Source organism: Acinonyx jubatus, chromosome E2 (assembly GCF_027475565.1).
Source record: "Acinonyx jubatus isolate Ajub_Pintada_27869175 chromosome E2, VMU_Ajub_asm_v1.0, whole genome shotgun sequence".
Lineage (NCBI taxonomy): Eukaryota > Metazoa > Chordata > Mammalia > Carnivora > Felidae > Acinonyx > Acinonyx jubatus.
In genome coordinates this window covers 35,178,194-35,202,059 of record NC_069396.1, presented here as the reverse complement: position 1 = coordinate 35,202,059, position 23,866 = coordinate 35,178,194, and the positions used below count along the sequence as shown (strand labels likewise).

The following is a 23,866-nucleotide window of genomic DNA, read 5'->3' as shown; positions in this document are numbered from 1 at the left end:
CTCACAGTAGATTCTCAGTGGCTATCTGGTGAATGAATGAATGAACCTTGCCCTTAAAAAGGGCTTATGTGCATTTTATTAAATTCAAGGGTATCATCCCTTTAAGTCCCTGGGAAGTCCTCCAGTGTGTGCAAATTCTCCAGTCTTACAGGAATATTTGAAAACAATCTCACAGAAAGCTGATGATATCCCCCAAAAAGCATGCCCTCAGTTGAGGAAAGCTGTTTCACTTGGACCAAGGGGATATATTCAATATCATCTGCTTTATATCTTACTAGGCAACAACAAGTAAAAACATCCATCAATGAGGAAAACTAGCTACCCAAGAAAAATTCATTCTTTCCCACTTAAGATAAAGATCTGAGAATATAGTTTTGTTCTTCCCCCTTCCTAAAATGCCATTAAAATGATATCAGAGAGATTTTCAAAAAGGAATAGAACTTTAAGGGCAAGAGGGTTGGGAAGAGATAGCACTGAACGAAGGAGTCACAGATTTATGGAAGATGGAAAAGGGAAGAAGAGCCTTTTAATAGAAAGGAGGCAGAATGTGTTTCAGGGCTTACAGAGATTTCTATCTAGCAGAACTCAGACAGGCTCCAGGTGTGAGAAGGAGCCACAGAAATACTGATCAGTAGTCTGTCTATAGACCCATCTGTTTACCAGTCCTCATCTTTCTCCCAACCAGACGTAGCTGGACACTTTATCCTTAGGCCAACACATACACACACATGCACACACACACCCTCAAGATTCACACTCAGACAGGTATCAGACCCAGATGACCTAGGTTCAAACCCTAGCTCTAACACATGACAAGTGTGTGATGTTGGACAAATCTCTCTAAGCCTAAGTTTTATCATGTATAAGGTGAGGACTATGGCAGAAACTATCTCATCGATTGTTGTGGGAATAAATGAATTAATTCACATACATGACTTACAATAGTACCTCAAATGGCATGCATTTCCTGATTATTATTATTATTCTGTATTACTATTATTTTCCTATTACTGTTATTTTCTTGAAAAGAAAAATACCAAAGCAAACAAAAGGAGAAGTCAGTATTATTTGTCATAGACATCATGGCTGCCTCTCCAGCATCCTTTTCCTGATCTCTATTATGGGACAGTTCTGTGACTTGGGGGTAGGATGGTGTGTGACTCCATCCTTTGACCTAAGCCAATCATCCCAATTCTATCCAGGCACTAATTTGTTCCGGGATGCCTAAACTAATCCTGTAAGAGTAAAGCTCAAGGCTTTTGCTCCGTGACTAGGGTAGGAAAAACTTTCTTCCTCCTTCCTTCCTGTTGCAGCTCTCAGAGAATGCCAGTCACCATTGTACAACCATGAAGGAAGTCATCACAGAACAAGGACAAAGCCAGGGGCTATGATCCAACTATTCCTGAAGCCCACACAACTGTCATGCCTTTTAGTGATGTGAACCAGTAAGCTCTCCCTGTTTGTTGCACCCATTTGAGTTGGATCTTCTCTTACATCCATCCTCCCTAGTAATGCCCTATGCCAGAGCCTCCAGGCCAAACCTAACTTTATACTAGGTGTTACCTGGATGATGTAAGACAAAGACAAGCCTTTGGATGAAGCACTAATTGAGGAGAAGCTCAGAGTCACCAACAAGGCCACGATGAAGGTGACAATGTTCATGAGGACATCCATTCTTAAAGCAAACCACCTGAGAGCACAGTTAAAGTACAGGAGGTGGCTGGAATTTTCATCATTTAGCATCTTAAACCTAAAATTAAAAAATCATACAAAACAGGAGTCAGTTGTACTTCCACAGAGCTAGGGTTAGGGTTACCATACAAAATATGTGTTAACCAACTTTATATCATTGGTATAGTAAGCTATTAGTAGTTAAGTATGGGGGGAGTCAAAAGCTATATGCATATTTTCAACTGTGTGGGGGGGTTGATGCCACTAAACCTGCATGGCTCAAGGGTCAACTTGACCCAGACTGAAATTTTGAGTGGGCTGAACTAACAACTAACCATGAGAGATATCAGATTCAACTGCCACTGAAGGTTCCCTTGACCTATTGGGAAAGGGGCTTCAATGTTTAAACCCCTCACTGGCACAGTCATGAACATCTCTGGGCATTGCTGCTTCATCCTGTTCCAATGATCCTCCAAAGATTCTGTCTAGAAGCACCTCTGACCAACCATGCTGGGCCTGTAGCACCCTCCCCCTTCTGTTTCTCTCAAAGTTATTTTCCCCAGAGCTTAGTTAAAATATTCTTCCAAATACCATGGTGTTTCTATCCTACAGCTATAAAGCTTACAAATTCAGATGATGGTTTAAGTGACTTAGAAGTCATCTGAGGTCTTATCTATCTGTGTGGTTGGTCAGATTGCACAGGAACAAAAGAAACAGAAGGCCGGGATCAAATTGGAATTTGACCCCAAGGCTTTGTTTAAAAAGCAATACATGTCAGGGGTTGCCTGGGTGGCTCAGTTGGTTAAGCGTCCGACTTTGGCTTAGGTCATGATCTCGCAGTTCATGGGTTTGAGCCCTGCATTGGGCTCTGTGCTGACAGCTCAGAGCCTGGAGCCTGCTTTGGATTCTGTGTCTCCCTCTCTCTCTGCCCCTCCCCCACTCATACCCTGTCTCTCAAAAATACATAAAACATTAAAAAAAAATTTTTTTTTAAGCAATACATGTCAGAAGCCCAAGCCCTCTGGAAAGTCCATGACAGGAAAGAAAGTATTAAAAAGAAGCGGACCCCATCAATCATGTAGGACTCAGCTGCCCTGTAGGATTCCCTTGGAAACCTTGGACAAAAATCTGCAGGAAGACAAACCTTGTATCTGTTTTGTTTGTCATGAGTAAGTTGATGAGTAATTCTATGGACAGGAGTCTTTCCTCATGATCAGGACACTGGAAGTGTCAATGTGTGATGCAGGACTCTCTACAGATGACATATAGGTTAAACTAGGAAGAGCACAGCCACTGATTGAACTAAAGGCAAGTTGAGATGCCAAGTTTACACTGAGACCCTGGGTGGCAAAGTGTGGGAAAAGAGAGAGAAAAAGAATTAGACCCAAACTTGAAGTTTGTGTTAGGTTTTTAAGGCAGAAAAATATGGAAAAAAAATAAAACAAAACAAAGTGGAACACCTATGTGTCATACACTGCTATAGATTCACCAAACTCCATTTTTTTCCCTCCTATGGACACAACTGGACTACATTTCTCAGCCTCCCTTGCAGTTTGGTGAGTACATGTGAATGAAATCTGGTCAATGAATGTGCAGAAATGATAAGTATCTTCATTGGAATTAACCCATAAAAATTTCCCATGGGATCCTGCACCCACCTCTCCTACCTTATTCTCCAGTTAGACAGAGGATCATAGAGAAGACCCCCCACAGCCCTCAGGATGCAAAAGCCCTAGGTGGAACAAAATCCCTTTCCCCTACCCTATGGATGCTCTTTAAATTGTGACTTGAGGAAGAATAAATATGTATTGTGTTAAGTCCCTAAAACTTGGAAGTCTTTGCTACTACAGTGAGCCTACATGGTCGATACAATTTATACTGTGTTTTAGAACTTTGGAGCTGGAAGACTCCAGAGAAATTTACTCATCTAGTCCCCACACTTTAAAAAGAAGAAAAGAGGTGTATATCCATTAAGTGAAATATAATATGGCCTTTAAATTTTATTTTTACTGGGTGCTTGGATGCCTCAGTTGGTTGAGTGTCCACCTCTTGATTTCAGCTCAGGTCATAATCCCAGAGTCATGGGATCCCAGAGTCAAGCCCCACATCAGCCTCCATACTGAGTGTGAAGTCTGCTTAGGATTCTCTCTCTCTCCTTCTGCCTCTCTCCCCTGCTCTCTGTCTCTCTCTCTCTGTGTCTCAAAAATAGAAAAAAAAATAAAAATAAAAAAATTTTATAAGATATATAATGTTTAAAAAGTTATTTAAAAATAAAATGAAACAAACATGATTATAAATACTTAAGAAATTTTAAAAAAAGACTGGAAGGAAATATATAAACATATTAATAGGATGTAGTTAGGGACCTTTGAGTGATTTTTTTGTCTTTTTTCTTTTTTTCTTTTTTTTTTTTTTCTGCTTTCTCCTACTTTCCTGAATTGTGCACATTTTACTTCTGCTGCATAAAGTAAAACATGTAAAATCACACATTGAGGTTGTCGTTGAATGAACTCACCACTTTTGGGGCCCCAGATACTAGGAAGAAAGGCTTAGTACCCTAGAGTACTCCTTCTGGATTCTGACAGCAATTCACTTATGGTGAGTCCCCAGCAGCCCAGACTTCCCTTCTCAGAGTCAAAGAGGCCATCTGTTCCTAGGACCACCCATTCAGGGTTAGATGTGAAGTGGGGAGACCTGGAGCAGGGGCCCAGTGCAGTACTTACTTGCTAATGCAGTCCTCTTTCTTGTCATAGGCATGGATGATGCCCAGGCCCTGCATGGATGAAGTGATGTGGGAGAACCAGGGAGACCGGCTGATATTCTCCAGCTTCTTGAGCTCCTGGGCTCCTCCATGGAAAATGCTGTAGGAAAATCAAGAAGACTACAAAGTGGGGTCTCTGAGGGCTTGCCCTTAGCACTTGCAGGTCTGACTATGCACTCAAGACAAAGTTTAAGTCAGACAGGTGCCATCTAACTAAGATGAAGGGGTTGGCCTGCCACTCTTCCCTGGGAGAAACCATCCTAGGGACAGATGGGGTCTCAGAAATGTGTCTCAGACATGAATAGAAATTTTCCCCAAAAAGACATACAGATGGCCAACAGACACATGAAAAGATGCTCATCAGTCATCATCAGGGAAATACAAATCAAAACTACAATGAGATATCACCTCACACCTGTCATAATGGCTAAAATTAACAACACAGGAAAGAGATGTTGGCAAGGTTACGGAGAAAGGGGAACCCTCTTACACTGCAAACTGGTGCAGCCACTCTGGAAAACAGTATGGAGGTTCCTCAAAAAGTTAAAAGTAGAACTACCCTATGATCCATCAATCGAACTACTAGGTATTTACCCAAAGAATACAAAAATACTAATTCAAAGGGATATATGCACCTCAATGTTTATAGTAGCATTATCTACAATAGCCAAACTGTGGAAACAGCTCAAGTGTCCATCAACTGATGAATGGATAAAGATGTGGTATATATATATATACAATGGATAATTACTCAGCCATAAAAAAGAGTGAGATTTTGCCATTTGCAATGACATGGATGGAGCTAGAGAGTATAATGCTAAAGCAAAATGAGTCAGTCAGAGAAAGACAAATACCATATGATTTCACTCATATGTGGACTTTAGGAAGCAAGGCAGATGAATATAGAGGGGTAAAAAAAAAGAGTCAAGCCATAAAGCTGACTGTTAACTATGGAGAACAAACTGAGGGTTGCTGGAGGGGAGGTAGGTGGGGGATTGGTTAAATGGGTGATGGGTACTAAGAAGTGCACTTGTTGTAATGAGCACTGGGCATTGTATGTAAGTGATGAATCACTTACATAGTTCACACGTACATAGTAGTTTCACTACTCCTGAAACTAATATTACACTATACGTTAACTAAATACATAAAATAATTTAAATAAAAACTTGAAATAAAAACTTAAAAAATTAAATAAAAACTTGAAACTACAAAAAAAAGTAAGAAAAAGAAAAATGTCTCTCAGAAATGTAAGCCATTCCTTGCTATGGTCTCAGTTTTGAGTGTGTCTTGTAGCATGAGTGTCTTGCTGCAGGAGATGTGGGTCCAGTCTTTGAAGACCAGGAATTTTCATACAGTGTAGCTTCTAATACAAGCCAACCACTTTCTGGGACCCAACCAAAGAAAAAATGATCTGTTCCAATTCTGGTGGAATATCTGGTGTGTCAACTCCAATGCATGGTTTTCTAAAGGCATTTTCAAAGGTAATTTTGAATCATAGCCTCAGCTGCTGACTTTAGAACCAAACTCCTCCACAGGGTGATACTCTCCTGGGTGTTGAAGCTCCAGGACCCTGCAGAGTTCCAGACTACTGCCCACAGGCATGCACATTGGCAGGCTGGCCCATGACAGTGAGTCTAATCTGCCCTCCAGACTCTCATCTAAAACCCAGGGAAGAGGAAAGAAAACCTCATTAGCTCAGAGTTCAAGTGAGTTAGCTGGAAATATTTGGGTGATTCAGTCACAACCAGCCCTGGTCTGGCCTATTTTTGTAGCAAGACGTAGGGGTGCAAAGCAGAGAAAAACCTTTTGCTAAGTAAATCAACAGTATAAAACAGGAGAACAGACAGGAACAACGATCAGACAAACACAGGGATTACAAAAATGAACGCCAGGTCAAGGAGTCCATTTTAAGAAGCGGTGTCCAAGACATGCTTTATCTTTGCAAAGGACTTGCAGAAAGTATTTTACTTGGTCATCACAATAAATCCTTGAGGCTGGACAGTGAGGTCATGTGACCTTTCTTGGAGTCACCAAGGGGACAGTGGGAGACCAAAGAGAGAGCCCAGGGGTCCAGTTCCCAAGGTCACACCAGCTCCTGCACAGAAGCCAAGGATGCAGAATCCACCTCTCCAGCCCCGATGCACCCCGATATACCCTCCTTTCCCACTATCTGTTGGCACCATCTATGGACTTGACCCACAAACTTGAAATATCCAACAGTGAGCCCACAATCTTGATTACCCAAATCACTTCCCTTCCCAGATCACCTTCACATCGCTCTTCACATCACTCCCCATCTTGGACCCATCCTTGGCATTTCCCATTCCCCAACCCCAAAGACCATCTCAGAAATGATTCATAAATCTTTTCTGTCCCCACTGCTGCCACTTGTCTCAACTCTCATTCAGACCATACATTTCAAGAGTCTCTCATCCCATAGCCCTGTCCTGATCTTTCCATAGCTCCATCCATCCTCCACACTGGTGAAAAAGATATTTCTAAAAACTCAGCTCTGAGCATGGTGTCCCTGGATGAAAACAACCTTGCTTATGGGTAGAGGCAGGTCTAGGATTTGGGAGCTGAATCCCTTACAACTAGGGGACCCTCTTTAAGACCCTCAGCATCCAACCCAAGACTTTGTGCATCTAGGAGTGGAATAAACATATTGCTGAATTTTATGAAAACATTTCTATAACACTGTGTAGTTGACTCTTGAACAATGCAAGAGATGGGGCATCAACCCCCACCCCACCCCATGCAATTGAAAATCTGCTTATAACAATTTTGACTCCCCCAAAACTTAACTACTAATAGTCTACTGTTGACTAGATGCCTTACCGATAACATAAACAGTTGATTAACACATATTTTATATGTATTATATACTATATTCTTACTATAAAGTAAGATAAAGAAGAGAAAGGGCTATTTAAAAAATCATTAGGAAGAGAAAATACATTTATAGTATGGTACTGTATTTATATATATATAAAAAGGATCCATATATAAGTGGACCTGTGTGGTTCAAACCCATGTTGTTCAAGGGTCAACTGTATTCCCTTTCTAATTTGTAAGCCACTTATAGCTCTGCAGTCTCATTTGATCCTCACAAGACTCCCTGGCATAGGTGAGATGTATATTTTAATGGTTACCTTTAGGGATGAAGACACAGGCTTGCAGTATTTCTCTGGCTTCCCCAGGGTCTTCCAGCTAGTTTTGCAGGAGGGCTGGGGCTCTGGTGCAAATTTCTCTGATTTCCAAGCCTTTGGCCTTACACAATACCCACCATGCTGTCTGCTGAGAACTCCAACTCTCTCCAGGAACAGGGAGGAGCTGGGTTCCTTGAGGGTGGGGTCAATCCACCCTCCTGCTTCCCTCCAATGTGGGTGAGGAAGTGGAAATGAGGCACAGCCTCAGTAGGACTCCCCAGTGCCTAGCTGCCTGAGGCCTTTCTCTATCCATATCAGTGATTAGGGTGGGGGCTAGTTCCCAAAGCTCAGAGTGACTAAGGACTGGTCTTACCTCTCTTCTCCAGCAGCAGGATGCCAGAGAGAGCCCCATGGTCAAGAGCATAACAGCAGACAGAAAACAAGCATGGTTACTATTTTCCTCGCCTAGGACCACAGACTTAACCTCCCCATTCATGCCCACCTTTCAGAGTTGCTCTGAGACTAAAATGCCAGATGTATGCAAGACCACTGAGCATAGCACCTGGCATTTCATCACCACTAAAAATCAATATGATCCCCCCCATTGAGAGAAGATAGCAGGGACTCAGCATCACCTGACACTACCCAGTCATTGTGCAGAGTTAACCAAATATGTCAAGATTTCATATGCTCCTTTTTAAATAGTGCATTGACCTACCATAAAAGAATGAAGAAGCCAACAGTAAGGCCAGCCAGGACTAAAAGGACAGCAGGAAACACAGCAGCCAATATCACAAGAATAAACAGCACCATAAAAAATTGCTGCAGAAAGTTCTCCGCGTGAAATGGAAGCCTCACATCCAGCTCATCCATATCCTTGGAAAAACGGTTCATTAGCCTGCCAGTGGGAGTCGTGTCAAAGAAGCTCATTGGGCTCTTTAAGATCTGTGGATAGAGTCAGAGAGTCCACGTTGAGGTGTGAGTTTAGTAAAGCCTGGCCACTCTGCTGGGGCTGGGATATTTTGAGCAGCCTGAGCATTTTTCCAGGGCCCAACCCAGTGTACCAGGCCATCCTGGAAAGGTGAGGATGCTCCCCATTCTTGTGGCCCCCATGAATGAGAGGGATTGTGGGAAAGATTCAGCCTCGGTGTGGAACCCCAGGGAAAGCCCCTGAAGATTGGGCCTTCCTCCAAGCCTGGGATGCAGCCTGGGGTACCTGTGGAGGAGGGTGGGATTTTGTGCTCTGGAGCAATAAAAAGTCAAGTGCCCCTGTGTCTGTCTGCCCTCAAATTATGAGCCACACCTCTGGGCTCTGGCCAGGGCCCTGGCAATAGTGGCTGATGGCTACTGCTGCAGTGGAATGAGAAGGCAGCCAGAAGGACTTCTTAAGGCCCTCAGTGTACTCAGGGCTCTTTGGAGCTGGAGATGTCCTGTTGGCCTGTACATGTCTGTCCCAATGCAGTGGTCTCAGGAAAACCTTCCTGACCACATTTGTCTCCACCCCTAGTTTAGCCTGAGGGCTCATGACACATCCCCTCAGCCCCTGGAGTTGCCTTCACAGTTGATAGTACATATTAGGAAGCTTCCCAGACATCACTGTAATCATCTTGAGCATCATGTCTGTCCCCAGAGCCCAGCTCAGTACCCGATGTATCATAGGTGCTCAATAAAAGCTATTGACTGAAAAACTGGATTCGTTTGCAGGCCCTGAGAGCAGTACCTTGTCAAACACTCGGTCGTGTAATGAGCAGGATGCCATCAGTGTGGTCTTGGTGAAGGTGAAGCCTTTGATGATACTAAACATCAGTACAGACACCATACTCCCTGCATATACCCACTGGTACACATGCTGCCCAGTGTCTGCAAGGACTGCGCCAATCTCACATGCACTCTTGTTGCCCGGGGGTCCACAGGTCATCTTTGGAGAAAAACAGAAGAAGCACCAAGAATTGGTAAACTGTCAGGAAAATGGGAATTTCCCAGAGGATCCTTCCAGAGAGAAGAAATTAAAAAGGGGTGCATAATTGCTAAGAAATCAGGTCACTTCCCTCTGAGGGCCTCGTAACTTTGCATGGGTCCTCCTGTTGGGTGGTCAGCCCACGAGGGGTACCTGATTTATAAGTCTCAGCACAGTCAGTGGGAAAAGCAAAACAGACAAACCAGGCAGGCACAGCAGACAGATAGTTTCTGTCCCAGAAGCTAACTACACCTCAGGAGACAAGAGGTGATATTGGGCCAGGAAGATTACAGAAGCACAGGAACTCTGGATGCCAAGAGGCTACCTGAACAGCCCTCAGGCAGCCCATACAGGACAGGGTATCAGGAACCTGCCTGGCAGAAGCCACCAGGCCTTTAGGGAGATGTGGGGGGTCTCTCTGTAGGATGGACCAGCTCCACAACCCCCTCCCTTTCCTTTCCTTAAGGGGCACCTTGGAAGGCATTGTTCCACTGCCCTGAAGTCTCTGGTGGGGAGGAGGGAGACTGGTGAACCACAGAACTCTAGGAAAATTCAAGAAGACCACATGCAGCTCCATCCTGCTGGGGGTGGGGGGGCGTAGAACACACATTTTTGCTAACATTTCTGGGGAGAAGCCATCTCCTCCTCCCGAGAAATTGGCGGTTCCATTTTTCTCTGAGCCATGTGCTGAAAGTCAGGACTGCCTTTGGGGAGCAAACAAGCATCTTTCTTCTAAATGCCATTTTGCTGATTACAGCAATAGCGGAAACGTAAACCAGAGGTGACAGCTGATGGATGAACACCCATAAAAGCAAAAGCATCCCTAGGGAGCTAATTGATTAAAGGCCCAGCTTGAACTGAGGAGTCTTCACTATGCATCAGGTTGTGCCCACAGTGTCTGGGGGGGCCAGGCAAACACCTGGGTCTGCCATCACTGCTGCATGCTCAATTAGCCAATGGCACCGGCTCACTGGGGAAGCACCACACCTAGGAGGAGGTTCCATCCAGACCAGAAACCTTGGGCTCTTCATGAGCCAGTGAGGATCTGGGGGAATATTCCAGAGATGGCTCTCTTCCTGCACAGTGCAAGGCACCCACTGGCTTCTCCCCTTGGGAATGACCCCAGGAAGCTGTGCCAACCTCTGTGAGAGCTGTAGTGACTTCTCCCCTGCCTACGTCTCCCCAGTGCCTTCTCACTTTGGTTGTCATAGCAACAGCACTATACCAAAATGTAAACTTGGAGGATGCACCCACAGCATTCCCAGGGGCTCCAGGAAAGCTTAGAAGCCATCGGCCAAAAGCTAGGAGAGTTTTTAGCAAGCTCCAGCAAGAGCAGACTTATCAGTCCTTCCCAGGTGGGGCTGCGGTCTAGAGAAGAGCCTTGGGTGGCAGATACCCAGTGTCTCAGAAAGATACATGGTGCTTCTGCAGCACAACCAGGGACTAAATCTGGCTTTTGCATATCCCTTTCCTGTGGAGGGACTTTGGAGAACAGAAAGAGAAGGAACACTCAGACAACCCACAGTGTCAACAATAAGATGCCAGTATATGTTCAGAGGCAGGAAGGTTAAAGTCCATGTTAGGTTTCCCTGGGCCCCTCCAGGGCCTCCTGAGAGGTGCCTCACGGTGGAGGCTGCAAGACTGTCTCTGTCCTACACAGGCATGACTCCACAGACATGCTGAGTTTGCCTGGCACAACCACAATCTTCTTAGCTAATCCTTTAAAATCTGAAGGTGGCACAGAGAAATCTAGATGCCCTGCTTGTCTTGAAAAATCAAAGGGGATTTCAGGACTTGAATTGTGTAGGCAGCTGATCTCAACTTCATGGAAAGGGGCAATGGCAGGCTCATTGTGTGTGTTCCTACTATCCATCAAATGACTCAACATTCTCCAAGGCCAAAGGGAAACTCACCTGTGAACCCTTGTCTAGCCAGAGACCCAGCCACCAATTGCTGAAGACAGAGCTACCGATCATCAGGAGGAAGAGGGACACCACAAAGAGAGAGAGAAGGTACCCTACAAGAGGAGGGGAGAGGTCCAGAGAGTTACAGAGGAGGAGTCTGCTGTAGGTCCAACCCTGATGGGAAATTCAAAGCCTGCAGGAACAGGGCCCCCGCCCCTGGCAACCACCTTCCAGGCTGCTACCACAAGTCTGGGTGTTGAGACCCTGAACCCCAATGGGGACATGTGTTCTCCCTGGTTGGAAAATGGGTCAAAATTGCCAATATATTGACAAAAACCACCAAATGCACCTTAATAGAAGCAACTTGGTATTATTCAAAAAAAAACAAAAAAACAAACAAACAACAAAAAAAAAGTCTTGCTGGGGAGAGACAAGAAATAAAAGTTTAAGGTATTTGCACACTGAGATGGGAATCTTGCACCGAAGGCAGTCTATGAGTGGATGGCTGCTGTACTCAGTCATGAGGCAGTGAGGTGCAGAAGAACCATGGCTGGTTCATGCTGCTGCTCATTCAGTTTCAATAAATAGCATCTGGCAGCTTTAATGGAGATAAAGGGTGATTCCATTTAAAAGGCTGTATTATCAGACTTCAGATTTTTAGGCCTGGGGAGGAGGAGAGGGGGGGAAGTGGGGAATAAAAGCATTGACAAATGGGTCCAGCATAAAAGAAGTAATTGTCAAGGAAATTATAAAATGTGAACCCAACAGTTTGAGGACGGATTTTTTTAATGCAAATTAAATCAAGAAACCCGTTGTTTTATATCAAACCTCCAGAAGCCTTAATGTACGAGTGATACGTTTTCCAGGTCACGGTTCCTTCCTGAGGGGATTCAGTCTGGATGAGCTGGTGCAGAGGAACTACAGAGACAGACACAAGTCCTGTGTCACCTGCTGGTAGGGCAGGAGCCCAGAGGGGCAGGCACACCTCTCCTGCATATCCCACACCACCATCAGAAGGGGGGGCAGTTCCACCCCCTCCTTCCATTTATCCTATGCTTTGAAATTCCCAACACACTTTTTCTCGTGTTATTTTCTCATCACAGCCCTGTAAGACAAGTGGCTTTCAATCTTTCAAGAAATGTTTATTAAGCACCTACTATGTGCTCAGCCTTGGGATATGGATTGCTGTGGTCTAGTTCTCCAGAAGCTGTTTCTAAGAAGAGGGTATGAGTGCATGCAGCTTATTCAGGAGCTTGAGGGAGTAGGAAAGGGAAGGAAAGGCAGCAACAAAAAGGCATCTCACCGAGGGATCACCAAGCCAGAGATCCCTGTGGACAACTGGAGCTTAATCTCATGTAGAGAAATGTCGGAGCCAGTGTGGAGCAGGCTTTTCACCTGACCAGAGGGATCTGGGATATTTCTACAACTCCCATTGGCCACTGCATGAGGGCTCCTCCCTGCAGGGGGGTTAATTTGCCAGCACTTCTAGCTTGACCTGAGGCTGGCAGTTTCCAGAGAGAGCCCCTGGGCAAAGGAATACAGCTGGGAGTCAGGCTACATGGGCTGAAGTGCTAAAGGCACCCACAGCAGTTACTGCAGGGTGACCAGGAAGCAGGTAACTCTTGTCTTCTCAAAGCTCATGCCTCAAAGAAGAAACCCAGGGCATCTCCTTGGTCAGCCACTGCATGGGCTCCTGATTCCATCCATGTGGCTGCCCCAAGTCCTCTCCACTTTCCAAAGGGAAGGGAAAATGACCATCAAATTCTCATGGAAACCACATCCAGAGGTATAGGGATGTTTGGCTAAACATCCAGCAGTCAGAACCAAGTACTCATCCCATTCTTCTTTTTCATAGAGAAGCATGAAAATGCCAGCTCCAAAACAGAATCCTACACCATACGTAGCTTTTATAAACAGAGATAAATAGAGCTAGACCCGAGGCTGCCCCTGCACACAGACCCTCTGCATCTTGCTCTGAGAGGGATAGCTGTCACACCTCAAAGGTGCCTCCATGAATAAAGCTACTATTGTACCCTCTGCCTGGGAACCTTTGCGCTTCTTTGAAATGTTCAGCCTGACTTTCGTTGTGTTTCTCCCCGGGCCTGTAAAATGAGATGCCCAGGTGGGTTGGCAGAGCATAACGAACAGCATCCTGGAGCACAAAAGGAACTGGTCAAATCCCCTTGCAGCCTGCCAGCCCAGCCTGGAATGTTGCTGATTCTCTGTTCACCTTGCTGTGCTTTAAAAAATGCCCTGATGCCAGGCATGCTGGGCACTGCCACCTTTAACTGACTCCCTTCCTATAACTTTCAGAGTATTTCACATGTTCGATTTCCCCTCCAGAGAAGGGGAATGAGAAAGAAAAGAGGAGCAGGATTTACTCTGTTCACAGGAGCTCACATCCTGGGCAGCCTGGAGCTTTCCTGAGAAGGCACGAAAGAGATGGCAAGTACCTCACTTCAGCCTTGGCAGCCTCCAGAGCGATAAAAATATGCTGTCTTTCCAAACATGCATGCATTTGTCACAAGCACCATTAATGGTGCCAAATTTCAATTCAAAGACACATTTTTTTTTTCACATTTTAACATCTCTGAAATCAGGATGTGACTTCCATTCTGTAGTATGCCATATCGTCTAATTGGCAAAGATTTTTCTTTCTAAGTGGTACATAAAACGATGGTGATCTTAAAATGGATGGTATCTTAAACTTGATTAAATACACTGAGGGGTTTTTTTCCAGCTACACATTATTGAGGAACAGAGCTCTAACTTGGAAAGCCACCTCATTATGGGCACTTTGAGGAAAGAAGTGGTGGATATAGACCCCTGTCTGCTTGGTGCCCAGCCCTGGGCAGCGCACCCGGTAGATGCTCAACAAGTGTTGAATGGATGCAGGGTGGGGATGAGAAGAGGCAGCCTGATGATACCCTCACCATGCTTATCTCCCACATCTCTCCTCTCTTCCTTCCCAGAATTCTATCCTGCCCTCAACTCCAAATCCCCCCAGTCCCCACCTTCTTACGACAGTGACCCCGGAAAACTCTGGGGACCAGTCCCAAGGTTTTCCCCTCTGTAACTTGTTTCCCCTCCCTGACTTGTTATGTCCACCCCAAAACCCCATTACCCTGAGTCCAGTTCCCCTGATTATCCCCTGTCCTGTGACCCCCACCAGGCCATAAGGTCTTGAGACAAGGGGCATATTTTTGTCCACGCAGACTAACGTGGTGCCCAGCACAGAGAAGAATACTTAGTCCTAATCTTTTCACGGCTGCAAAATCCTTTCTCAACGCTTCCCATAAAGAGTGTGAAACAGCTCCTATGTGTGTTTTGCCTTTAATCAATCTATGTGCTGTGCTTTGACCTTTCTAACTAATAACAGTAATAACTACTCTTGAGGGTTACTGTATGTCAGGCACTGGGCTAATCATTTTATCTGCATTTTCTCATGTAATCTTTGTAAGAACCAGGAGTTGGTAGTATTATTTTCCCATTCTATGGATTAAGAAACTAAGGTTCAGAGTGGCCAAGTGTCTTGCACAAACTCATAAAACTAGTAAGTGGTTGAGTCAGGGTTTGGACTCAGGCAGTTGAACCCCTAGGCTCACATGATGGTAAACTGTATAATCCTAGCTGCCCAAAAGGACATACACTGTGCCTACATTTCTCTATCAAGAATGGTGGATGCTCACCCAATATTTACGACTATGTAACTGAGGGAATGAATAGCAAATACCTTTTATGTCTACAAATTCTGAGTCCGTTTCAGGTTCTTTTTCTTCATCTTTCCCATCTCCTGGATCCAAAACTAAGGTGAGAAATAAAGAGAGATCTGTGTCTGCTCATGAGCCACGGGCAATAAGAGAAGAGCGTTTCGAACTCAGATTGTACCAGCATCTCCATCTCTCTCAGTGGGGCTCTCCTTAAGGGCTTCCACCATTGCTGTATTGTAAATGTGCTCAGGATCCTGGAGACAAAATGACATACCTTCTGAAAGCTAAATGACAGGACTTCTCCCAGGCTGGAGACTGCAAGGGAGGGACCCCATCTCTTGCACCCCAGTATAAAGAGTTACCTTGAATTGCAACCCTCGGAGGTTGTGAATCAGCTTTGCATAGCACCCTCTCTCCTCCATTAACTCCTTATGGGTTCCCTTTTCACAAATCTCTCCATCTTCTAACAAAATGACTTCATCACAAGACTCCAAAAACTGCAGAGATATTAAAGTGACCTATAGTGAACTTCTGCCTGATAAGAGAAGAGTGTGGTGCCAAACTCCCATCCAGTGGTGTTCCAAGTTCCTATAGTGCAGAGGTTATCAACCTTGGCACTATTGGCACTGAGGGCCAGATGATTCTTTGTTGTTGGGGCAGAACGGGGGGGGGGGCTGTCTTGTGCATAGTAAGATATTTAGCAGCCTCCCTGCTCTCTAACCCACTAGATGCCAATAGCACCCCCCATCCCAGTTGTGACAAGCAAAAATGTTTCCAGATATTGACAAATGCCCTCTAAATGGCAAAATGGCCCCCAGTTGAGAAGCACTGATCTAGTGAACACTGGTGTCACGAGTACAAAGGGAGCCTCTGGTTGTCACTATGATGCACATTGACTCTTCCTTTCCTACTGTTCCCTAAATGAGCTGCCATGCTAAGAAATCAGATCGGGGAGCAGGGGAATTTGGAATATAAAATTGACAAGTTACTGCAAGACGAAGTTCGGTGGAAAGGGGAAATGTGACCCCAGCAACAGCCTTACTCTGCTGCTATAAAGTTACAAGCCCACCTCATCATCCTCATCTAGCCTACGAGAAGCAGAACATGGAGCAGTTCCCAGCCACCAAGCCATACCCCCTGGCCTCAGGAATTTACACCAGATTTATCTGTACAATAAAAATATAACTACATTTAATATGGCATCCCACATTTTTTGCCCAAAGCACTTCTATTTTCCTGGTTTGAGTTCCCTTCATTTGCATATCACTCTTGAAATCAAAGAGTTCTGCTAAAAGGGGTTTCCTCGCATTTGGAGTGAGGGTCAGGTCAACCCATCTAAGATCAGAAAGTCCCTCATACAGGGGCAAGATGTTATGAGATTTAAGACAGTTTTGCCCAAAGAAGCCTTTGCAATACAGGCCAGAAGTCTTTCCCTGTACCCAGGGTCTAACCATGGTCAAATCAGCTTTTCATGTACTTGATTAGAAGCTTGAGAGAAACGGCTACATTTGGTCATTGCTCTCCCCATTGGGTGTTGGGGAAATGGGGAAGGTGCCCAAAAGGCCAAATGACAGCCATTCTGACAGCTTGCACAGCTCCAGCCTTTCTGCCTCCCTTGGACTAATGACTCAGCTTCTTGTCCACTTTCCCAGACAGCCAAAGCAGGAAGAGACTGGCTTTTAATGTCCAGTTGAGACTCTCTCTGAGAGATTCTTTTTCCTGAAAATAACATCTAGCCTTTATACAGCATCTTCTTACCTTTCAAAGCCTGATCTTGTTTTGTCTTTTATCTCTCAATCTCCCACAAGCCAGTAAAGGAAGTGACAGCTTTGTTACCAGTCCATTCTCCAGATATGGAAATTGAGACCTTGGTATGGGGCCTGCAACAGCCCCAAAGCCTTTTCTACCTGTGAGGGCCCACATTGCAGCCAAGGGAGCTCCTGGTGAAGGTCCTCTGGCTAGTGAGCACCCTCCCTCCCCAGTTCACACCAGTGAGATCTGGCATGATTTGAGCAGCTTTGTTCTGCAAACTCACAAAATCTGACCCTGGGTTAGATTTCAGTGGCAACCGCATCTCTTATTTCATTTGTTTCCTCAAGTAGAAGAACAATTGTCCAGCCCAAGCCCTGGGAAGCGTCCGGATTGGCTATGGGCCCAAGAGTAAAAGCAGCAGAGAAATGTTCTAGAAAGCCCAGGGGCTCTGAGCCCCCTCTTCCCTAACAATGGACAGCTGGACTGAGACTCCAGTGCCATCTTGTGGATGCTTGCATTTTTCAACACTCAAAAAGTGAGGGACAATGACCTTGGAGAAAGGTAGACTCTTTGAGGAGACTTAGGCCTGGGGAAAAGATATTTCTTGCCTGGGGTCATGCTATTAGTCATCAAGGTTCAAAGACTCCAACAGTCTGATGTGATGACTCTCCAGTCAGAACTCCTACAAGGACAGCCATGGCCCACATTTGTCAGGGGCCACAAGTCCCCCTCCAGATACCCAGAACCCCTCAAGAAGACAGCCCTCCCCACTACAGGTGGTCTCCAAGAATTGGACCTTCACGGTGCAGAGCTGTGGTAACAACATTTAGCACCCTGTTTGGGCGAGACCCCATTTCCACTGGCCTCATGGGTGTCCAGAAGAAATCCAACCTTCTCCTCCACTCTGATGACTGGCCAGCTGAGGAACTTGTCTGTACCAGCTCCACTGGATGCTTCCCAGAGGTGATCGAGCCCACTCAGAGGGAACCCAAAATTCAGATGCTTGGAGTTTATTCTGAGAACTCCAATCCTCAGCAAAGAGGCTGGAAGCAGAGCTACAGCAATGGGAAGAAACAGTTTTCCTAGGTCTTTAAAAAATTTCCCTCTTCTCAAGCTGGCCCTTCTAGACACTGATAGAAGATCTTAGAAAATTTGGCCAGAACATCCTGTAGCCATGGAAACCTCATTTGCCTCCCCCTTCCCTAGGTTGACTTACCCATGCAAAGGCCATGAGGTCTGCTTCTTACCCCCAGACCAGGCCCCTGTTGAACATTTTCCCCATAGGTGGTAGGAGAGGAAAGGGCAGGATTTCTGCTCCAACAGTCCTCTCAATGCAGGTCACTCCTGTGGGATCTCTCCTCCAGCAGGAGATGTACACATGTATATACACACAGATATACACGAACATACCACACACCTCTAGGGTCTCACTGTGGAGAGGAAGAGGCATGGGGAAATCTGGTTTGTCTCAGAGTGGAGGGGAGTTTTGGATTCCTTTGATTCATCAAGGCATTCATAACCCTCGATGAGGTTGACATTGTGAGAACTTTCCCCAACCTGCCAAGCCATTCAAGGCAAGCTCAGTAACCCCTCAGCAAGATGCATGTTCCTAAGCCTGAGAGAGTGGCTCTGAGCAAGGAGAAGAGTCTTGCCTTAGCCTGAAAGTCTCCAGCCTTTCCCCCTGGTTAGTGATACCAGGGACATCTGGGCCCCCTATCCCATTCCCAGGACCTCCTGGCCTCCAGCCCACCCAGCCCTTGCTGGAGGAAGGATGAGTCTGAATTGTTTCCACCTGGCTTTCCATCTCCCTACCATCAGTAGTCCAGAACTGGAAGAGGTGCCCTATGTCCACCCCATATATAGGAGTCCACTGCTCCTGGAGAATCTACCTTCTAGTAAAGAAAGGGCTCAGCCCCACTGAATCCAAAGTTAGGACCAATAGGAGCCATGCACAGAGAGGATCGGGCAGGGCTATATGAAAGATGGGATGGCTTGGGATAATCATGAGTGTAACCTACACATCTTGCTCCCTCCCTGACCCTGTCCAGGTGAAGACAACCTCGGATGGGAGAGGCAGGTTTAGGCAGAAGAGAAGACTCTGTGAGCATTAGGTGCCACACCCATCCTAGGGCCTCATGGATCCTGCCAGTCCCAGTCACCTGCAGCTGGTGGGTCACCAGAACGATGGTCTTCCCGCTGAGTGTCTTCTTGATGCACTCCTCAAAGACATACTTCCCCACGTGGGCATCCACTGCTGACAGGGGGTCATCCAGCAAGTAGATTTCGTGGTTCGAGTAGACAGCACGGGCCAGACTGATCCTCTGCCTCTGTCCCCCAGAGAGGTTGAGGCCCCGCTCCCCAATCTGTAGACAGGAGCAATACTACTGCCCATCTCTAGGCTCCAACCCCACCCTGCAGTCCTCAGGGAGCAAGAACTTCTTGAAGCTTCTCAAGACTCTTCTGATCATTACTATGTCCCAGCTCATCCACCCCTTATAAGGACCCTGGACTGCATCATATGCCTTGGGAAGTAGAAGATTTGCTTCTGCAGAAAGCCTGGTGGACAGTGGCAACTAGGGGAAAAACTCGTTCCAATGTTGAGTGGGGGGGACCTACCTTACAACAGCCCCATTCCGGTGCATATACCATAGGGAGGGGCTATGTCTTGACCACTAACACCAAAGGGAACTGTTGAGCAGAAAGATCTGGGAGAGTGGACAGGTGAACAGAAGGGAGAAGAGGTTGGGAGCAGATGGAAAAGGGGGTTCTCTATTTGCTTGCTTGTGGATCAACTCCCAACCCCCACTAGGACTTCTAAGCTCTACGAAGACAGAAGGCATGTCTACCTTGTTCATCACTATATCTGTAAGGCCTGGCACCACACCTGACCCAGAGCAGGCACTCATTGAGTATTTGTAGAAGAGATGAAAAGGTAGATAGCCTACTATAGGTTATTCTGTCCAACTGACCCCAAAGTGAACCCCCATTATGTTCAGCCAGGCATTGGGTTGAGCACTGGGGAAAGACACATGAAGCTGGACCAAAAAAGTCTCCCATCTACTGTGAGCTCACATATTAGCAGAAAGTGGAGGCCTGGTCAGTTATACACATAATAAAGGTGCAAAGCAGGATTTAACAAATGCCAACTGGGAAGCATAAGCCAAGTATTCTGGGGCAAATTACATCAGTCCACAAGATTCAAGAAAGGGAAGTCTCCCCCTCCAGGGAGTGGATTTGGGGTTAGAACTCAAAGGGTGGTAACAATAGCAAAAACAGAGGTCTGGAAGCTGGAAAGCAAGTGCACACTTAGGTGGGCAGGGAGGGATGAGTAGAAGCAAACCCTGGGAAGGTGGGCCAGGACTGCAGCAAGAGAGGTCCTGAATGCCAGGCCAGGATGGCTGTGGTGACCATTTCCTTGACACAGGCACATTAAGGGCACCAGCAGAGAAATGCAGTGTGTTCCAAACTGGTCTTTCTTCAAGATGCTTTAGCTCTCTGGTATCCTTTAGGTGGTTGGCAAAGTGTGAAGACTAAGCAGAGGACACACTGGGGTCGGGAGACAGGAAGATGGCACAGTGACTTCCCCCCGCCCAAGTCACCCGAGTTGGCAGACTCCACCGAGGACCCAGGCAGCTCTTGGGACAAGCAGCTGGGAGTAATGTTTGGAGGGGCCCTTGAGACTCCAGCCACAATGCATCACCCCTGGACCTCTGTCTTTGGAGGACAGAGCCAGCGCATGAGATAAGGAAGCAGCTTCCAACAGAAACATTTTCTAAGATAATAGGCAGACTGGGAATGGCCCCAGGAGTGACAATGCTGAACCCAACACAGGTGGACCACATCCTGTATGGTCCCACATACAATGGTACCACATACAGTGGTACCTGTATGGTCCCACATACAATGGTACCACATCCATTGTAATAATCCCCTAAGAATAAAACAAGATGGAGAATTCAGGATGGTATAACCTGGCTGGTCCCACATTTCTTGGGACCTTTCTGTCCTCCAGGGCATCTAAATGTGGATGGAACTGGGGCCTGTTAGCCTCCCCCTTTCGACCTGGGCAGCCATGCTGCCATGCCACTGCAGTGGAGCTGAGCTCCCAGCTCTGCTCACCTCAGTCAGGTCTCCATAAGGAAGGTTGCTCAGGTCCTTCTGGAGGGCACAGACACGAACTGCGTGCTGATACCTGTGGACAGAAATGTCAGTGTGATAACAAAAGACACAATTTCTTCCCTGGGTTGCCTGGAAAGGCATTGCTGGTGTCAATGGGGTAAGGCAGGGAGGTGGCCAGTTGCTTCATCTTTGATGTCCAAGGACAGTTTCCCCTTGACTCATAGGCATCCCCCACACTCCTTATGTGGAGTTGAGTCAGGGATGGCCCCTCCCCTCACAGGCTTCCTGCCTTGAGGGGAAGATGACATCAATGCACATGGAACCTCTGAAAAAAAAAACTGGGGGCACCAACTGCTAGCACTGCTCTTGGGAGTCAGAGGAGAGAGTGACAAGTGTGGGCTAAGGTCACTGTGGGAGGCTTCCCAAAGGATACAAGACCATGAATGGAAGAGATGTGTGTTAGTGGAGGGTATAATAGTAGGATGTTGGGGTGATTACTAATGATGACTCTGACATCTGCGCCAGGATGGTCCTCTATCCACCAGTAACTCCTACAAGGTTGGAGAAAGCAACCTTTCTCCACCTGAGACACTTTTGGACACTGGGCACAGAGAATGCTGCTTGAGGAGCAGAGAGGCCAAGCAGGAATAAGATCTCAGTTCCTTAGACCTCCCAGCCCTTTGGAATATCCTTCAGCATTGTGCACTTTCTAGCCCTGGGCCAGCCTGTAGGGACTCTAATGGGCAAGACCCTAACCAACTCTCAGTAGCCACGATGCTCAGATCAGCCACTCATCCTGCAAAGGACAGGATCCCCCATCATGCTGAGGATCCCATGACTTACTGGGCATGACCCCAGTCCCTCTCCTTGGGGGACTGAGAGCAAGGGATCCAGGAAAGTCAATAAGTTAGTAGGCAGGAACTCAGAGATGTCCAGATCCCAAGCTATGAGAAAATTTCACACCCTTCTCCCTGGGTTTTCTCTGTACCTCATTCCCACTCAGACTGCCCCCACTCTAGATAGAATCTCTCCCAGGGAACCAGAGTACACCACATAGCTTCTTCAGGAACTGGTTCCTGCTCTGAATTCCCTGGAGCTCAAACTCATGCCCTATCCAAGGAGCAGCCAGTTCCAGCCACTGGACCCTAGGTTTCTGTACCACTTGAAAGGCCTGCTGCCTCCACAAAGGTTAATTAGTTGACTAATTGATTTAATGGTTAATTGATATCATTACCATCATCACCATCATTGGGATCCTCTTTCTCAATGCATGACAATGGGAAAGTCTTACAACTCAGACTTTGCAAGACACACCTTCCCAATAAAGGTTACCAGCAAGAGAGTGAGCAGGCAGATCATGAATAGTTACCCTTCAGCTGGCACACTGGCCCCTGGCAGCACTCAATACCCTGGAGCAGAAGCTGGGCATAGCCCTGAGCATCATGCCCACGTGCTACCTTTAGGAGTGGTATATATGGTGGTTAAGATCAGGGGCTTTGGCAAGGTAGCAATATTTACATTAGACAAAATAGACTTTAAAGCAAATACTGTAGTAAGAGACAAAGTATTACATAATGATAAATTATGTCAGTATTATAATGGCAAAGTATTACATAATGATAAAGGGATCAATCTAACTAGAGGATATAACAATTGTAAATATCTATGTATCCAACATTGGAGCACCTAAATACATAAAGCAAATATTAATGAATATAAAGAGACAAATTGATGGTAATACAATAATAGTAGAAGACTTTAACATCCCATGTACATCAGTGGATAGACCATTCAGGCTGAAAATGGGTAAGAAAACAGTGTCTTTGAATGACACATTAAACCAGATGACCCTCAGAGATATATAAAGAACATTCTATCCAAAAACAACAGAATACACATTCTTTTCGAGTGCACATGAACATTCTCCAGAATAGATCACATATTAGGCCACAAAACAAGCCTCAATAAATTTTAGAAGACTGAAATCATAGCACACATCTTTTCTGATTACAGCAGGTATAAAACTACCAATCACAAGAAAAAATTCTGGAAAAACACAAACCCATGGAGTCTAAACAACATGATACTTAACAATCAATGGGTTAATGAAGCAATCAAAGAAGAAATCAAAAAAGCCATGGAGACAAATGAAAATGAAAACACAATGGTTCAAAATCCTTGGGACACAGCAAAAGTAGTTCTAACAGAGAAGTATATAGTGATACAGGCCTTCCTAAAAAACAATAAAAAACTCAAATGATCTAAACTTATACTTAAAGGAATTAGAAAAAGAAGAACAAAGCCCAAGATGAGTAGAAGGAAGAAAATAATAAAGCTCAGAGGAGAAATAAATGATGTAAAGACTAAAATAATCAGGAGAAAATATCAATGAAACAAAAAGCTGATTCTTTGAAGAGATAAACAAAATTGATAAACTCTCATCAAGAAAAAGAAATGACCCAAATAATTAAAATCAGAAATGAAAGACGAGAAGTAACAATGGACACCACAGAAATACAAAAGATTCTAAGAGAATACTACAAAAAATTATATGACAACAAATTGGGCAACCTAGAAGAAATGGATAAATTCCTAGAATTAATTACACAATCTTCCAAACCCAAATCAGGGAGAAATAGAAATTTTTGACAGACCAATTACTAGTAACAAAATTAAATCAGTAATAATATATTTTTTAAAAACTACCAAAAATTAAAGTCCAGGGCCACACGGATTCACAAGTGAACTCTACCAAATATTTAAGGAAGAGTTGATACCTATTCTCCTCAAATTATTCCAAAAAATAGAAGATAAAGGAAAGCTTCCAAATACATTCTATG

At 45.5% G+C, this 23,866-nt stretch overlaps 1 protein-coding gene across 6 annotated transcripts in view; it reads right to left on the bottom strand.

Moving 5' to 3' along the window:
• Window positions 1-23,866, bottom strand: part of ABCC12 (ATP binding cassette subfamily C member 12) — a 93,792-nt gene that overhangs the window by 10,069 nt on the left and 59,857 nt on the right. For 5 of the 6 annotated variants that reach the window (XR_008293584.1, XM_027044470.2, XM_015084036.3 and 2 more), the window contains 11 exons: window positions 21,027-21,099; window positions 19,067-19,270; window positions 15,518-15,652; window positions 15,334-15,409; window positions 15,179-15,250; window positions 12,274-12,363; window positions 11,455-11,558; window positions 9,305-9,502; window positions 8,303-8,529; window positions 4,395-4,532; window positions 1,564-1,750 (listed from right to left, as the gene is read on the bottom strand). Coding sequence is in view for 5 of the 6 variants with exons in the window: in XM_027044470.2 (XP_026900271.1) it covers window positions 1,564-1,750; window positions 4,395-4,532; window positions 8,303-8,529; window positions 9,305-9,502; window positions 11,455-11,558; window positions 12,274-12,363; window positions 15,179-15,250; window positions 15,334-15,409; window positions 15,518-15,652; window positions 19,067-19,270; window positions 21,027-21,099 (1,504 nt within the window). In the remaining variant the exon portion in view is untranslated. The remainder of the gene's footprint in view (window positions 1-1,563; window positions 1,751-4,394; window positions 4,533-8,302; window positions 8,530-9,304; window positions 9,503-11,454; window positions 11,559-12,273; window positions 12,364-15,178; window positions 15,251-15,333; window positions 15,410-15,517; window positions 15,653-19,066; window positions 19,271-21,026; window positions 21,100-23,866) is intronic. The other variant, XM_053210361.1, reaches the window with a different exon arrangement.